The sequence below is a fragment of the Canis lupus genome, chromosome 3 (assembly GCF_003254725.2).
Source record: "Canis lupus dingo isolate Sandy chromosome 3, ASM325472v2, whole genome shotgun sequence".
Classification (NCBI taxonomy): Eukaryota; Metazoa; Chordata; class Mammalia; order Carnivora; family Canidae; genus Canis; species Canis lupus.
The window spans coordinates 38991698-39011073 of NC_064245.1; the positions used below are offsets into that span (position 1 = coordinate 38991698).

At 35.6% G+C, this 19376-nt stretch overlaps 1 protein-coding gene across 27 annotated transcripts in view; it reads right to left on the reverse strand.

Moving 5' to 3' along the window:
• Positions 1-19376, reverse strand: part of TJP1 (tight junction protein 1) — a 255598-nt gene that overhangs the window by 41209 nt on the left and 195013 nt on the right. For all 27 annotated transcript variants that reach the window (XM_049108387.1, XM_025438107.3, XM_049108383.1 and 24 more), the window contains 4 exons: positions 17527-17800; positions 14406-14509; positions 13646-13814; positions 12534-12681 (listed from right to left, as the gene is read on the reverse strand). In XM_049108387.1, the coding sequence (XP_048964344.1) occupies positions 12534-12681; positions 13646-13814; positions 14406-14509; positions 17527-17800 (695 nt within the window). The remainder of the gene's footprint in view (positions 1-12533; positions 12682-13645; positions 13815-14405; positions 14510-17526; positions 17801-19376) is intronic.

The window sequence follows — 19376 nt, forward strand, 5'->3', positions numbered from 1 at the left end:
GGCTTAACAACACATACAAGAATTTGATATTGAGAGCATATAGGGAACTATAAAAGAGTTTAAAAGAGACAACTCAAGAGAAAAATGAGTATTAGGAAGAGACAATTCAATTCACCAAAAATATACAAGTAACAATAAACAGGAAATATGTTCACCCTCCCTAATAACTAGGAAAACGCACAATAAAATAACTTCAAATTACCTCATCATTCATGAGAACTCAAACACGATAACATCAACCACAGGGAAGGACATGGAGAAACAGACACTCGTACAGGGAGGGTAAAATAAGTGTAAATAAGCACAACTACTTGAGGGCAAAATGGGAGTTACTTACTGAAACAAAAAAGGCAAACATGAATAAAACCTATCCATTTCTAGGCTTATCCTAGAGAAATAAATACATGTTCAAGAATGCATTTTCTTAAAAAAAAAAAAAAAAAGAATGCATTTTCTTTCAAACCTTTTGTTATGGAAAATTCCAAACACATAGTAATACATAGTAATAGTATCACAAAAATCTCATGTATTTCAAAAAGTTTTCAAATGCTCTATCAGCAATTCAATCTGAGGCTAACAGTACCTTAACACTAAAAACTTTGACAATGATAGAACAAACAGAGAAAACAAATATTTTAAACTATAAATGAAGGAAGAAATTCTAAATAAAATGCTAGCTAAAGGAATACAGTAATGTATTAAAAATTTATTATACAATGAGCACAGCAGGGTTATTTTACAAGCATATGGCTGGCTTAACATTAGGAAGCTATTCACATAATTCATTATTACACCCAAATATAAGAAAAAAATATCAAACAGGCATGTGAAAAAAAAAATTCAACAGCCATTCCTAATAAAAATCACAAATAAACCAAAAATATATAGGAGACTATTTTTCAAAACCAAGAGCTAACACCATATTAAACAGGGAAGTTCTGACTGTATTTACTCTAATATCAGTAACAACATAGTGATACTTGCCAATACTACAGTTATTTACCATTATTTTGAAGACTCAGATGGTATAATCATAAGATAATATGCTTGAAATACTGGGAGAATTTTAGTGAGCATAAAAGAATACTAAAATTATATAAAGAAAATTATAACTACATTTTAAAAAAATCAACTGATTTTCCTCAATGTCCTCTATAATCAAAAGAAAATGAAAAGGGAAAAAAATGCCAGCAACAAGAGTATCAGAAACTATAAAATGCCTGGAGAGAATCTGTACAATCTTGCATTGGGGGCGATATCTCCAAATAAGATAAATATCCAGAAGCCATAAAGATGAATATATTTCACTCTTAAAAATGTTTAATTACATAGGAAAAGATATTATAAAGTCTTATATTTGCAGCACACTCCCCAAAAGAGCTACTACTGACTGATGAAATGAAGAACAACATAACAGAAAAATGATCAACAGAAATGAATCTGGTAATTCACTGAGGAAGCAATACTATGGTCAATAATCTCATAAAAAGATGCTCAGCTCCACTAGTAATCAGGAAACCATCAGTTGAAAATAAGGAGTTATCAATTTGCAATCATCAGACTGGTAAACACAGAATTCTGAGAAACAAGTGTAGTCTCAAATGTTACTTTTAGAAAATACGGCATTATCTGCGAAAATTTTAAATAATACCAATATACTCTTTAATGACTTCAGAAATAACAAGAGTCATTATATGAACTTATGGACAAAGATAATTACACAACACTGATTGCACAGGCAAAGACTTAGAAACAGAATTTCCATAATATGTAAAGTTTCTCATCAAAGGAACAAGCCAGAAGGATGTTCACCTTGTACTAAGTAAAATTAGCTAGCTGAAAAATGTGCAGAGTCTGACCTTTACAGTTACTAAAAACACACACAAACTCTATACGTGATGCCACATAAAAATGTGCGTAAGTATGGAGAAAGGCTTAATTCAAGAGGAGTGGGAGATGGGGTAAGGTGGAGTTGACCTATTTTACTTGTTCTAATAAGCGTATCTTGCTTTTATAATTGAAAATAAAAATTAACATTAAAATAAGTTACAATGAAAGGGAGCTATATGTAGAAACACAAGAACAACTGAAACAAAATGTGAAGCACAAACTGCAGGATGTATATGGTGTGACAGGATGAGGTGTCTCCATAGCTCTACAAATACACGTACGTGCACATGCATACATGGAGGAAGAGCTAGATGGGTGTAACCAATCAGGCACCAGTGTTCCCCCCCCGCCCAGGGGAGAAGTAGACAAAATTGTACCCAAGTGGAATAGATTTATCTCTACTATTTCAATTTTTACAACAAAAAATACGTATACATTACTTACTGAGTAAAGATTGAAATGTTTTAAAATATTTTAAAACAATGTTCATTGCAAAATAATGTCTATTGTTTTTAAATGGAATTAAGTCTAACTTTAAACAAAGAATTTGGTTTGATTAATGCATACAAGTCTCTTATCAAGAAAAAGTTTCTTCTGTTACTCTCCTGAAAGGATAAAACATAAGTACTTTTCGTAGTTTCTATTTTCATATTCACTTAACTATTCAATGGGGATGTACTCCTGTTTTAAGTTATATAAATATTAATATGAGCTGCATGTATATAAAATATTCTTTTAGGAAGAACTAAAAGCCGAAGTTTTTTCTGAATCAAACCAGAATGAACTATTTTTAAATCATAAAAACATAAAATGTTTAGCCATTGCTTATGTAATATAATCTCAGGTACAATTAGCTCAAGAATAAATAAATACAATTAAGCTTTATCCCCAAACTGTTCTAGGCACCTCAAGTACAAAAGGCAGTACAAAATAGAAGATCTCCTTACATTTTTTGCATTAAAAATTGCAAATGATATATTATAAATATGAACATTTCAAAGAAAGAGAATAAGATTGAAGAATGTGTAACTTTAATAGTTCTAGAGATCTATTGCTCTGCAACAAACTTTAAAAAGATCTTAAGACAAATATTTGCAATTGATTTTCTTTCTTATAACTTAAACGTTCTAGATTTAAAATGACTGACATTAATGATAACTACCATCTTGTAACTTAGAATCAATACAATAATGTAAACATCCTCCATAATGATAACCAATGGGTCAATTGTTGTGTAATACGGCTCCTGCTCCATCACATAAAACTGCTAGTATTTTCACCATTGGTTAATTTTCGTATTGTATTGCCAAATATTCTTAATTGTTATGACTTAACACTTCAGGTGAATGGAACTCATATCATTCTACGAAATTTTTCATACAACTAATATTTGGAGTATCACTGCTCTTTTTAGTGCATTTCTGCTATCTACCAAAAGATGGAGGCATTATTCAAAAATACATGTAAATTGGGAGCAGTGCTGTTATAAAGGATTATGAAGCAAGTCATCTATGTAACTGTAAACTTTCTAGAATATGTATTAAATGAAATGAGGTAAAAATCAGTGAATACATTTTATTTAACCTATTACATTCAAAATATTATTTCATTAGGTAAACTATAAATTATTAATGAGGTTAATTTACATCTTTTTTGGTGTGCTCAGTCATCAAAATTCAATGTGTTATTTCACACTTAAAATACATCTCAATTTGGACTGGCCACATTTCAAACACTTGGTAGCCACAAATGGCTGGTAGCAACGATGTTGGGCGATATAGATCTACAGTTAACTCCATTAAGAGCAAATGTGACCATTATGTCTATTGCAAGACAACAACTGAATTTGGACATAGGAAATCAGTCTACAATCAGTGGCACTTATTGAAAAAAACTGGCAAGGCTATGACAATGAAAAGAAAACATACTCTCCTCAACTCTTCTGTATATGATCTACTTGACTGCCTCTGAAATAATATCTAAGTTTAACAAACAAACAAAAAGTAATTTTTGCTGTAAGACGAAGGCTTACTTTTATACAAAAACCACTTCTATTCTGAGTCAAGACTCATGTTTATCTACATTCTCTGGCTCTGAGTAGTGGTGACAGACATTTCAACATTCTCAAGGACCTCAAGATCCTCTTAAGGTCATCTGTTTTTCTCCTGGAGGGCAGAAGACAGGGTTTATTTTCCGGATTTTTCATTTATATATCAATCTAATGGCAGTGATCCATTTACCTAAAAACTCTCATCTGGTTAAAAACTCTATTGAAGACAGTTGTTAAAGAAGGGGTAAAAAGTCTCTGCAGAGTTTTTACAATTCACATAAATGAACTCATTGTAAACAGCCTTCTTTAAGTCTTATCCAATCAACTGTATAAATTGGGTAACAGCAATATAAACATACACTCATCAAATCAGTAAGGAGTAACAAATTGTTTTAAGTGACAAATTTTAGGTGTAATTAAAATCCTGAGTGTTTCTGGGCCTATATGCAGAGGGCAGGCAGCTTGGTCAGGGAGTCTCTGAGTTCTGGTGTGTGCTCCCTCAGCAGGCCCCTTGCAGCACACTACAGGCAGTTAGCAGTTTTCCCTGGTTACTCCCTAGGACAGTTTTGTAGTACAAGGTCTCCAACAAGACACTTGTCCAGGAAACTCCTTTACTAAGCACTTTATTTTTTTAAAACTTACTTACTTACTTACTTACTTACTTTAGAGACCGAGACAGAGACACAGGCAGAGGGACAAGCAGGCTCCATGCCAGGAGCCCGATGCGGGACTTGATCCCGGGACTCCAGGATTGCGCCCTGGGCCAAAGGCAGGCACCAAACCGCTCAGCCACCCAGGGATCCCCTACTAAGCACCTTAGAGGAAATATTTCTTCTGGCAACACACCACAGCTGAATTCTCTGCCATTCAGTGAGCCATGGGGATTGGAAAAGTCCAACAAGGCTGGCTCTGAGCCCTAGCTAGGGATGGGTGGGGGAGCCTCTTCCTTTGGCATCCCCTCTCAGCATCAGGGGGAGTGGCTGCTCCTTATATTCTTTAGAGTTCCCTTTACTTCTTACTAGTGAAATCTTTGTTACTCCAATCCTGTTAAATTTAATCTCTTTACATTAAACGTGCTAGGCTCACTCCTCACTCAGCTTCCTGTCTTGACTGGACCTTGTCTGACAAAACATGCCAGACTGCCCATTTATGAAGCATTCTCTCATGCTTCTGGCTCCCAAACACCTTCTCAAGTGACTGGTCGGTCATGCCTTATTTTAAAAATATCCTTAATATAGAAAATAAACTTGAGGCTGAACATTCACTCCAGTAAAACATTCTTTTATAAAACCAACTTCAAATTCCTAATTACATACCAAATGTCTTATCCTAAAAAACAGATTTATACTTTCTTTTCAGAAACTCATTTATTGCATAAAGGGAGGCAAGATCTACAGAACGTAGGATGCAACCAAAAACTAGATACTAATTCCTTTAAAGATTATTGGGCTATCACAGCATAATGAACAATAAAGATATGTTTAGAAATTAACTTAACCATACTCCACCAACAGGAGAGTTCAGCCAGGAGAGCTAGAAAATATGAGAAAGAAAAACTAAAGGCACACTCAAATCTGGCTATTAAGAATGTTGCGACCAGAGCACCTGGCTCAGTGGTTGAGCATCTGCCTTTGGCTCAGGTCGTGACCCTGGGGTCCTGGGACTGAGTCCCGCATCAGGCTACCCATAGGGAGCCTGCTTTTCCCTCTGCATATGTCTTTGCCTCTCTCTCATGAATAAATAAATAAAATCTTAAATAAATAAATAAGGAATGTTGCAACCACTGCTAAATCTTCTAAATCTTATATGGAAACAAAGATATTTATACATTGTAGTTCCTCCTTAATAGCAATAAAAAAAAATTAACAATCTGCATGACACAAACAAAATTCTAGGGATGACAAAGGCAGACATGCAAAGATTCTAAGCTGGTATGTGGACACAGAAGTGAAGTGTGGTATGCTGAGAAGGCAAGGAATAATTGTACTTATTTTGCGAATTTACAAGCTAAATTCCTACAGTTTAAGCTTATTCTTTACACATTGTAACCTACTTTCTAGAAATACACACACGTGTGTGTGTATGCTTTTGAAAAAATTTGAGTATCTTAGACTGCTCATTTTGGCAAATGTCTTTCAGGCAATAATAACACAGATACAAACTTTTATGAAGTTTATCATTTTGTACAAAGCTTCTCATCTCACATGCTTATTTATGATAGTGATGACTAACCTAGTCCATCTGATTTAGAAGGAAAACAGATCTCTTGTTCAAACTATGATTTTTGTAGGAATGCATAATTTTCAATAATGGGAAGCACTGAGGAAGACCTTTTTTAATTTGAGGATAGCATACTTAAGCCTTCATTGGTGGTGCAATGATTACCAGGTACTTAGATTAATACCTGGAGGAAAATCAATTTTTTTTTTTAAAGATTTGAGAGAAAGAGACAGAGACAGAGAGAGAGAGAGAGAACACATATGTGAGTAGGGGAGAAAGAGAGGAGGAAAGAGAGAGAACCCAATTCCCCACAGAGCACAGAGCCAGACTCAGGGATCCATCCTGTGACCCTGAAATCATGATCCAAGCTAAAACCAAGAGTCAGATGCTCAATGGAATGATCCACCCAGGCACCCCTAGAGTAAAACAACCTTTTGACTGAGTGGTATGTTTGGTTGATTTTACAAGAGACCAATGTTGCAACACTCCCCTCATTTTTTAAAAGGTTCTCAAAAAGACAAGAGAAGACTGTTCTATGTTATTTAAATCTGGAAATAAGAGTTTTCATACATTTACTATTCTTAACACGTTACCAAGTGGATAGTCCACTTTTAAATATATTTTATCTATTGTACCTGTATAAAAGCTAATGAATTAAATAAAATTCATACTTTTACTGTTTAAATTGTGGCTATAAAGTAGAATATTTAAGTTTGTTTTTCTGCCATTAGATCCACTGTCTTCCCTTAGAAGTTAAGACTGATAGCACTCGATGAACACACATATTATTACACTTGGGTTTCAAGTTAATTAGTAGAGAAGTGCACCAACTACAGTGTTCCCTCAGCCTGGCTCCTTAGAAAGCATATCAAAAACAAAGCCTCAGCTTAGAATTTTAACCTGGTAACCTAAAATTACCAAGGACTGAAAACAAGTTGGCTCTCATCTAAGTAACAAAAGTTCAGGATGGGTCATTAATATTCTACTCCTTTTGAAATGTTAGACAAAGAATCTAACAACAACAAAAAAAATCCCAATTAAAGTAATAAACAACTTTTTTCCCCCAAAGATTTTATTTATTTATTCATGAGAGACACAGAGAGCGAGACAAAGACGGCAGAGGAAGAAGTAGGCTCCATGTAGGGAGCCTGACATGGGACTCGATCCCAGGACTCCAGGGTCATACCCTGAGCCAAAAGCAGACACTCAACCGCTGAGCCACCCGGGTGTCCCAATAAACAACTTAAAAAAAACAAAACAAAAAAAAAAAAAAAAACCTTCCACATTTTTCCTAAAGAAACAATTTTTTCCAAAACAGAAGAAAATACTTCTTAGAACTCTAATCATTCTCTCCTTTGCTCTTGTGATGCTGCTACATAGGTTATCTTGGTGTTATTTCAACAAGTTGAGAAATGGTGCATGCTAGATCTTATTCTGTAATTATCTTCACCTAGAGAGCTCTTTCTTACTCATTTGAAGAAGTCACTCTAGAGAATCCTTCTTCTCTGATCAGGTTATCTAATATTGTCCCCTTGGCCTTCACTATCATACTACCCTGATTTTCTTTATAGTACTTATCACTAAAGGAAATTACTTTTGCATATTTCAAATTTACCTGTTTTCTTCACCTGGATATAAGCCTCAAAGTTCTATGGCAGCAGGAATCTTGCCTAGATTGTTCAGGACGTGATGTATAACACATATATGACATCAATAAATATTTAGTAAGAATTAGCAGGATAGGGCAGCCTGGGTGGCTCAGCGGTTTAGCGCCGCCTTAAGCCCAGCACATGATCCTGGAGTCCCGGGATCGAGTACCATATCGGGCTCCCTATGTGGAGCCTTCTTCTCCCTCTGCCTCTCTCTCTCTCTGTATCTCTCATGAATGAATAAATAAAATCTTAAAAAAAAAAAAATTAGCAGGATACTGTCAATATTACTGGTTTTTAAAAAAAATCTTTGAACCTTCACTGTGCTGCATCAACTCACCACTTACTGCCTTAGTCTGACTAAAAGACATATGAGCCATGGGGAAGAATTCATTAATCCATTAATGATTCCATTGAGACACTTCAAAAATTATATTTTTCTATCTGGCTCTTTCTTTCACTGATGAAGAAGAAACCAAAAACAACCTGAGGGACTTCATAGCATGAAAAAAGAAAATGTAGCAGTATATACCTACACCAAATTAATTACCAACATTATCACATGTAAATCTTGTTCTGAATAAGGCATCTATCTATTAAATTGGAAGTAATAAAACTTTTTTTTAAGATAAAGAACTAAAACCAAAATCAGAAAACAGAATTTGAAATTCGTCAGAAGATAGGCACTTCTCCTTATTTATTTATTTATTTACTTACTTACTTATTTATTTATTTATGAGACAGAGAGAGAGAAAGAGAGAGAGAGAGAGAGAGAGAGAGAGAGAGAGAGGCAGAGACACAGGCAGAGGGAGAGGCAGGCCCCATGCAGGGAGCTCGATGTAGGACTCGATTGTGGGACTCCAGGATTATACCCTGGGCCGAAGGCAGACGTCAAACCACTCAGCCACCCAGGGACCCCACACATTTTAAAATAGTAAAAAGAAATGTACAACTGATACATATAAACATCTCAAATTTTTAGCCTATTGGCAAAGTTCCAGCAAGAACCAAGCAGTATCTGACAGAAACTACGTATACTAGAAGTAAAGAATATTTGTTTCTCTAATACCTAAGAAAACAATTATGGAAGGTAAAAGAAAATGAAAAGCATGTAAATTAAAAAAATGTTCTTTAATCTAAAAGCCAAGACTTCTCTAAGCCATTTAAGCGGATACATAATACGCCCTATATCCATAGGTATTGGGATTTATCTAGTACTCTTAGAGAACAAGATCATGAGCTAAATTCAATCTTGTATAGTAAAATACTGATAGTAAAAAGTGGACCATATAGGTAAAAGGTTTGATCTCAAATATATCAGCTTAAATGGGCTCAACTGTTGGATGTAGTCTAGAAATTTCTCATTTGTAAAATTTAATTTTATTATTATGCATTTGCTATATCATAAACCACATCAATACTGATAACACTAACTTCAGAATTTAATAGAAGCATCCTCTCTCAGGAGAAACAATGACTAAGAGAATATTTAAAAATTTTACAAAGTTTCCATCTTCTTAAAACATTGCTTTTAAGTACTTCAAAAGCAACCATTTTTATTAAACAGATATGCTAAATATAAATTAAACCTTTTCTATTTGTTAATATCCATTCCTTAATGACTTCAGACAACAACTTAGGCCTTAAGTAAACTTTGTCAGTTTATGGAATAACTGAGTATAAGTAATGCAAAGCATAATTTTTATAATCCAAATTCATCTGAGCTCCATCTGAGCTTTCACTGCAATAGAATTTTTTCTCTACATCTGCTTATGATAATCAGTAGCATCACAGTCACCTTTATATAACAGTTTATAAGACAGAACAAAAAAGGTAAACATATGCTGTCACTCTAGGGGGAGAAGCCATAAAACAGATATGTTAAATTAAATGCTAAGTAGTAGGGAGAGTAAACTGTAACTAAGCAAAAGTTTAGAACATAGCCTGAAAATCAAATACTCTCTAGATATGCAGGGATCACAGTGCAATCAGTGAAAGAATCTTCTCAGTGAAAGCTACTTGGTAATCATCATGAAGCAGTGCCACCAGCTGTAGACTCCCTCAGCATCCCTAGCTCCTAGAGCACAAGTCTTGGCCCAAAGTGGGCTTGAAACACCCTGAATAAAATACTATACAAACCTGGCAACGAGTATCAGATATAAGAAAATCACTGTAATAATTATCTCTATACATGTATTATTTTTTAGGTTTTTTAAAAATATATTTATTTATTCACCAGAGGCACACACACACACACAGAGAAAAGCAGAGACACAGGCAGAGGGAGGAGAAACAAGACTCCATGCAGGGACCCTGATGCAGGACTCCGGGATTACACCCTGGGCTGAAGGCAGACTATTGAGCCACCCAGGCATACCTGTTTTTTATTTTAAAAACAGATTATTTTAGCATTCTCGACCAGGAACTGGCTAACATTTTCCTGATGTGGCTCTGTGACCATATATATTCTGTTGCAATCACTCAAATACACCATTACAGGATGGGTTCCAATAAAACTTTATTTGCAAAATCAGGCAACAGGCTTATTTGGTCCATACGTTGTATAGTCTGCCAACTCCTGTTCTAGAAAACAGTGAGGATACATTGCTCACCTAGTTATAATGAATTAACAGGCTAATATGTTTTTCTCAAGAGGTCTGTCCATGTAACATTTACTCTCTCAGAAAAGAACGTCATGTAGAAGAATTAAGTAGGTTGTATTGATGATGGAATGCTGTGTAGGACCCATAGTGTTTTTTAATACTAGGATTTTACGCTCAAAGAACATCTAAATTACTTCTAAAAACAAGATAATCTGTACAACTCCATAGTTACTTTTAACATGAACTTTAGGGGAAGAAACGAAACCTTTAAGAACTGGTACTCTGTATATCTTGCCTATGGGCAGGTCTCAGAGTACTCAGGAATTAAACTCTCAGCACAAAAATTTGGAAATAATCTTAATACTTTGGGTCTTCTGTAGTCGAAGCATTATTTTTTCTTTAGTATATGCTACATGTTCTAACCAAAAGTTCCTAAATCTGGTGGTGCATGGAAGAGAATGATACCAGGAATTTAAAAACAACAATAAAAAAACCAGTATTCCTCTACCTAAGAACAGGGTCCAGAATTCTGTATTTTTAAAAGATCTCATGATAACTGGCGTTACCCATGAGAATACCTGAGGTTCCCAATTAAAACACCCCAAATGTAATATAAAAAAATCTTTTCTTAAAAAACAAAACAAAAAACCCCCACAACTTGTAAGTTACAGATGCTAAGTGTAAATGAAATCTAAGTAGGGAAAGAAAAAAAGGACATCAAAAAAACTTTCTAAAATTTCAAATTTGCTCACAATAAAAACTAATGGCCAATATCTGGATGATTCTTTTTTTTTTTTTTTTTTTTTTTTTAAGATATCATGTCCAAATTGTTTGATACCAGTACCATTTGTAGGTGAGAGAAATGTGTTAAAATTATAGTTGCTCCCATGAATCACCCAAGGGTGTTAGTTATACCACTGTGTATGTGTTGTGGTAGCAGTCCTTTTCTTCCAGGTAACATCCCTGCTGTGTCAGGAAAATTTTAAGAACTAATATATTAACTTGCAGCAGTTAAAAATAATAATCAGTTATAAGATAAACCAGGATGGCATGTAACATTAATATACCTTTTTAAAAAATCATTACAATCTTAAAATAAAGATCAGAGTTAATATAATTTATAAATCTAATATTTGAAATTTATAAAGAATCAGCTTCAAAAATATCTAAAACCAGCTGGCTTTTAACATCTTTTAAAAAGCTTTCTTCTGGCTAGATACTCCTCCTTTTTCTGCTTATGTCTTGCTTCCTCACAGAATGTATTTCCCACGGTCCAGTTCTTGGCCTCTCCACGTTTGTCTTTCTTAGCAAATTTAGCAACTTATATGGCTTGAGCTAACACCTCCATGCAAATAAATCCCAAATCACCATCTCTAATCCTAAACTGTTCTCAAATTTTCAAGTGCCTCCTCAAGATCTCCATATGGATTATTGTTAAAAATCATAGATCAATTGGTGGCCTAGAGCCCTAAGGATGTCCACAAATTTGTTGTAAAATGATACATGTATATGTACATGTGTACTTTCCTAGGGATAAGGGTCATAGTTTTCAGTTTCTCAAAAGTATTTGTAACCCCAAAGATCATATAAACTCACGTAAATCATATACTACTAGTATACCAGAATCTTTGGCATAAATACCATAAAGTGTATTTTTAAAAGGGAAAACAAAGTCCAGGTAACACTGTCTAGGAAAGTATTGATAGAATAGTTAACTTTCCCAAGCAACAGACTCTATAAGCTGGGTAGCATCTTCTAATGCAGTGAATCAGCAAACTGCAGCTTAAGGCCAACTGTTTTTATAAAAAGTTTCATTGGAATACCACTCTCTGCCTGTTCTCATACCGTCTACAGTTATACTTCTGTGCTACAGAGTAGTGACAAGAAGCTATGTAGCTTGCGTATATAAGATACTTACTTTTTTGCTCTTTAAGAAGTTTCACTGACCTGTTTTTAGATAATCCCTAAATTGATTAAAAAAAAAAAAAAACAACAGAAACACACACACACACAAACCCTGACCTAAACTTGATAACCAAAACAAAATCTATCTTCTAGTTTTATTTGTAACCAATATTATGTATCAAGCACATACTATATTAACAATAGAGTAGAATTTACCTGCCACTGCTGGGCTGCTGTGGAGAGTGTCTGGAATGATCAGAAGGCTCTGATCGTTGGTCAGGTGACCGTGACCGGCTGTGGCGGGGAGGTCTATCATGTGATCGACCAGAATGATCTGATGCCAGTGACTGAATTTCTGAAATATCTGTTAAGTAACAGGGTGCTATTTATTTTCCCATGAAATGACTATAGTAAAATGTAAGGTATTCCAATGATAATGTATATATGCTACTAAATATAATTTCATATAAAATTGCTGATTTAAGCATTAACTTCATCAACCACTGATAAATGATGGTGAGCTGTCTACAGAAAAAAAAAAAATAGTGACAACATCACCTCAATAGACTTTAAAGGCATATGCTAATTGAAATAAGTCAGAGAAAGACAAAACAAAACAACCAACCGCAAAAAATAAAACCCCACACAACCACCAAACTCACAGAAAAAGATACCAGATTTGTGGTTACCAGGAAGGGCCCAGGGAGGGGAAAAGGAAGGAGAATTAGAGGAAGGTGCAAACTTTCAGTTACAAAATACCAGGGATGTAATATACAACACAATGACTATAGTTAACAGTACTGTAAGAGACTATATCCTAAGAATTCTTATCACAAGGAGAACTTTTTTCTTTTTATCTATAGGAGAAGATCATGGACATTAACCAACATACTATGGTAATCATTTCACAATATATGTGAATCGAACCATCATGCTATGCACCTTAAACTTCCACACTGATATATGTCAATTTTTTTCTCAATAAAACTAGAAAAAATTGTAATTAAAAGTAAATCCTCCACTATATATATATATATGTGTATATATATATATATACACATATATATATACACATATATATGTGTATATATATATACACACATATATATATACACATATATATGTATATATATATATACACACACATATATATACACATATATATGTATATATATATACATACACACACATATATATATATGTAATTCTTAGATTCTTAGATTTTGATGGTATCTGGTTTGTAGAAAGTGATTTCACTCAAACATATCAAACCTTCCTACTACTTTAATAGGAAACTAAAGGGACTTTCCAAACAAAATTATACTTACCATCTCTCTCAGAAGCATTAGCAGAGTGGATACTGTCAGAAAGATCAGGGACATTCAATAGGGTAGCCCGTTCATCCCTTTGAACTACCATTTTTAACTTGCCTTTAGATCTTTCTATCAAAGTCTTTGCATCTGTCAGTGACATATTTTCTGTCACAGTACCATTTATCTGCAACAGAAAAGAAACTAGGTTGAACATAAATGACAAAATTACAAATATTAATGTTATGAAACAGGAATATTTAAATTACTCCTCAGCTTGCTTTAAGAACCAAAATATTCCCTTTACACCTTCCTGTATTATTAAAGTAGTCTTTTTTACTGAAATAATAAAATCTTTACCATATTATTGCTTTGTCAGAAAACCCAAATTAGTATCCCCAAGCCTATCTCCAAAAGCCTGTCACTTTCTAGGACTTACAAGCAAACTAACAAACATTTCAATAATACTTAGAGCAGTTATCAAAACCACTTATTGTATAAGACTAGACATACTACCTACAAAGTAGCTCCTACCAGGGAATGCTATTCATTTGTAGTGATTAGTTCGCTGAGGATGACTCCATGCCTAAAGAAAAACATCAGTGTTGACATGTAATAATGGACAAACCATTTTTGTCCATTATAAATGGCAAACCATCCAGTGCCCCAGTGATTTTTAATTTTTTGGTAAAATTGTTTTGAACATGAGAAAGCTGTATAGTTACACTAGAATTTGTTTTCTATTTCAGTTCATTAAAATGTAAGAATAGGACTATACCTTTAATACAACATCGCCTTCTTGAATATTGCCATCTCTTGCTGCCAAACTATCTTGTGAAATTTCCTTTACAAATATATGGCTGGCCAATCGAAGACCATATTCTGAAATAATATATTTAAATATCTTTAGTGTAGAATGCTATGACACTTAAATGGAGTTTTAAGAATATAAAAAATAACCACATTTTTTGAAGTACAATCAATAACAAGTAATTATTCTTGGTTACCCTGCAAAAATGCCATTTCCTCTAATCATCAAAAAAAGTGTGCATGTCAATGTGAAAGCAAAGGAATCTGTGGGTGAGGAAATGGTTAGAGTTGAAGAAGGCACTGGAAGAGTCCAGAAAACTGTCCAGGGACCTGCAAAACTATAGAATTTTGCCTATTTGTATATTAGAACAATGATGACAACGTGACGTCAAGAGGAAAAGCACTGCTCGCTCCCTGGGTCTGTCAGGACAGAGAAAAGAACTGTGCCTTTCTGCATTAAAGAAGAAAAACCCAAGACGTGGTTTTTTGTTTTTAATATGGGATGGGTAGCAGATCTAACTCAAGCTTCTAAAAATTGTATCAGAGTTGCAGCTTAACTTAAGGCAAATACACAAAGAGGGCTCACAAGCGGGAAAAATAGGGTAAAAAAATGACTTTTTAGGGGATCTAGGCAGTCAAGTATATGTACTTTAAGAAATGGTTGTTATATCACAGAAAAAACATCAATAGATGACAAGCCTTTCCTTATTTAAGATCAAAAAGCTGAAAAATGACCAATACAGAAATGACCTCAAAATAATCCTCATATATTCAATTACTCCAAGTGTTTCCTTAGGTAAGTATTAACTATGCACCAGGCACTATGGATAAATAGCAGCAAATGAGAGGTAGTCCCTGCACTCCAACAACTCACACACACAGCAGGGGCAAATATAAACATGAGACGAGGCAATACAGGGTTCCGTGTCCAGTGTGGAGTCAGAGGAGGCCTCCCTGAAGAAGAAATACTGAAGTAGAAACACTACTCAACTAGAAGGATGAGGGTACATGTATGTATGTGTATGTGAGATTGGGGGTGGGTGGGTAGAGACACAATGGTTAAAAACAAATGCATCAATATGTATAAAGACCTGGCAGGTTCGCTGAAGCTGTAACAGTAGGGCAGCGGGGACTGAGAACTAAGAAGCAAAAAAATAACACAGAGAAACGTCCAGAGGATCCTCTAACCCTGTGAAGGTGGCTCCAGAACTAACAGGAAGGGATCCAGAAACCAGTTTTCGAGATTCATTAGGTCCGGGTGGCTCAGCGGTTTGGTGCCGCCTTCGGGCCCAGGGCGTGATCCTGGGGATCCAGGATCAAGTACCACATCAGGCTCCCTGCATGGAGCCTGCTTCTCCCTCTGCCTGTGTCTCTGCCTTTCTCTCTCTCTCTCTCTCTGTGTCTCTCATGAATAAATAAATTAAAAAAAAAGAGGTGATAGTTGCTCACCAGACCCCCCCCGAAAGTAACTATTAGAGGATGTGAGGTAACTAAGGTATCATATAAATGATGACTGTGATAAATCTGTTTATGACCATTTTATAATATATATATGTATATCAAGCCATCATGTTTACACCTTAAATGTATGAGAGAAATTAGCGATAAACACGTCATCCATAACTGGCATGAGAAACTGGTAGATGAGAATATATCTAATGAGTGACTTTGTAAGAAACAAAATTTTAAGAGGAAGATGTCAGTTTCATCTGAGATGTGTTGAGTTTGAGGGAGCTACGGGGAACACCACAGTTAATATGCCTAGTGGTTACCCAGCACCCAAGAGACACAGGCACAGACTGGAGAAGCAAGTTTTGCCATCAGCAGCAGATAACTGAAGTGATGAGTTAAATCAGACTGCCTAAAGAGGTTATGTTGAAGAAAAAAAAAAAGAGATTCTGGAACAGAAATCTACCTAATAAGAGTAGGATGAGGAGAAGAACTTGCAAAGGATACAGAAAGGGGATGGGGGACCCCAGAAGGACACAGTATTACCATTCTCTTGTAGTCAAGAGAAGACATTATTTCAAAATATAGGAAGTGGTTAATGCTATGCAAAATGGTACTAAAAAGGCAAGTAAAATAGAGACTAAAAACTTTTACTGGATTTAATGTGAACGGTTTGGAGAACAAGGTGGAAAGATACTAGGCCAGAGAGGATTGAAGAATGAGTAGTAAAATGAAGTAGAAATAGCAATGGTAGACAGTTTGAGAAGTCTACTACAGAGTAGAGTGGGGAACAAGAACTGGAAAAAGGTCTTTCAGATGCTGGTAGAGTAGACCAAAGTGAGACTGCATAATATTCTTAATATAACACCTTCGTACCAAAATGACCAGTCATAGAAGCTTTCTTGCATTTGAGAGACATGTCCACTGCAAGAGGATGCCATACTTACAAATATGATTAAGTGAGGGGAGGCAGCTTCAGTTTCAAAAATTTTAAAGATGTCCTACATTATAAGGGCACGTGGGTGGCTCAGGTGGTTAAACAACTGCCTTCCGCTCAGGTCATGATCTCAGGGTCCTGGGATCAAGCCCTGCATTGGGCTCCCTCCTCAGCAAGGAGTCTGCTTCTCCTTCTGCCCTTCCCACTCTGCTGATGCTCTCTCTCTCTCTCAGATAAATAAATAAAATCTTAAGTTAAAAAAAATGTCCTGCCTTATAAAGAGATGCATGCCCTATTAGGAGCTCCTTCCCCTTAATCTCTTCATTTAAAAAGTATTCTGCCCAACCTCGACCCCCAAGCCCAAGATTTCTTCCCATGGCTATGCTACTACTGATCCTAACAGCTAGGTAAAAACACTAAATTTCAGCTTGGTGATGGTATGACATTTGTTAGCGTAATTTGTATTTGGTTACTCTAATCACAATAAGAAATCCAAAATCCAACTACTGGACAATTTACTTGAAGGATTATCTGCTATAACAAATAATTCAAGAGAAGAAAGATGATCCCTGCAAACAGGACATAACATTGACGATAAAACAAGAGACAACAAAGCAAAGATAGGAAGGGATGGCAATTTTACTTATCACAATTAGTGTTAATATTTTCATGTGAAAATGATAAATGAGTTGGAAGAAAATACCTTCATTTTTCCGGGATTTCACCAATGTGACTTTGGTAGGTTTGGGAGGTTGACTGGAGGCCACAGATCGCCTATCAGACCGTGGAGACAAACTCCTCTCTCTGCTTGCACTCCTGTCCCTTGCCCAACTCTTCTCACTCCTTCTACTGACCAGACCACCACGGCTGCTTCTTGGGTCATGGACTTCCTCATCATAACTATCTTCATTCTCAGACACTGGTTCAGGATCAGGACGACTAACTGGTATCTGAACTTTCTTCTTTCTCCGAATGGTCTACAAATAAAGATTATACAAAAAAGCTTACTGATTTTCATATGTATACTTTCAGTTCCTAAGAGGAAGGAAAATTATGATTTTCTGGTCTCATATCAATTAACTAATTATGAATCAGAGAGACATAATACACAAAAATTTATAACAAATTACTAGGGAATACATTCCATAATGGTTGTGTTTTCTGCTCCCTTGACAGACATCTGGTTAAGAACCACGTTTGGAATAGTGAGCCTAATGAAGTCCTTAGTTACTTAATTTGAAAGATTTTCTAAGAGTAATAATCACAAGCTTAAAGAAAAAGTAGTAATTGCTGGTGGCTGGAATAAAGGATGGGGCACTGTACTCTAATCAAATATACTGTAGTTGCTACCAAGCAAACTTGCAAGCCCAATTTGACTCCTGGATATTTTCAAGAATCCATCACAGTATCAAGGTCCACAATTGTCCTACTGAAATTCTTAACAGCTAAATTTACTGTACTTGCACACTAACATTCAACTTAGTAAGCTAGGGCTAGTAACTCTGTTATACTTCACCAGAACAAACTGCTTTCGGTTTCTGTAGTTCTCTAATCTGTAATTTCTCATCTTGGTAAAAATCCTTCTTCTGGCTTTCTCTCCTCAATGACTCTGATAAGTGGTTCTATTTTCCCTGTTCATTTATTTCTTTCAGCTTTCTATAGGTTCAAGATCTGTAAGCATTACCTTCTGATTGAGTGGCCTCTTAATCCCTGGACTGCATGCACCTTGCCTTCTCACCTGATATACTCTCCATCTCATTAGAGATCTGTAAGATCTTCTTGGGTAACACTCCTTGTCTTCTACTTTTGACATTTTGATCTACTGAAACTTTCCTATCTATGCCCATCTTCTTTCCGATTCCTCCATTCTCTTCTATTCTCTCAGTCCATCAATTCCTTCCTGGTTTAACATGCCTTGCTCCCAAGCATGAGATAACATGCTGTGATATTTAAATCATCTTCTCTCTCTTTTGTTAAGATCTTATTTATTTATTTATTTATTTATTTATTTATTCATTCATTCATTCATTCATTCATTCATTCATTCATTCATTCATTCATGAAAGACGGGGCGGGGTGTGGGGACAGAGGGAGAAGCAGGCTCCATGCAGGGAGCCCAATGCAGGACTCAATCCCAGGTCTCCAGGATCAGGCCCTGGGCCAAAGGCGGCACTAAACCACTGAGCCACCCGGGCTGCCCTAAATCATCTTCTCCTGACACCTCAATCACCTGCCACAACAAACTCCAGTCCTGTATTATCTTTACCTTCAGATGGCTACATTTCCACACATGCTGAGTAGGTCCTCCATAAATTCATTTTACTTGTTCAGTAATCCTTTCCTGTACCTCCTGCCTCTCTAAGGAATTTGCTAACACAGGTATTCCAAAACCATTCTCCAAGATCCCAATCACTGAGCCAGACTCACAGAGATCAATGCCACTTTACTTTCCCTATACTCCTACATTTTTTCAGTATCTCATTTATTTAGTTTTCCTTCCTTCAGGGCTCAAAGACCAAGTTGATCTTCTTCTTGTATGAATGGAATCCTCCC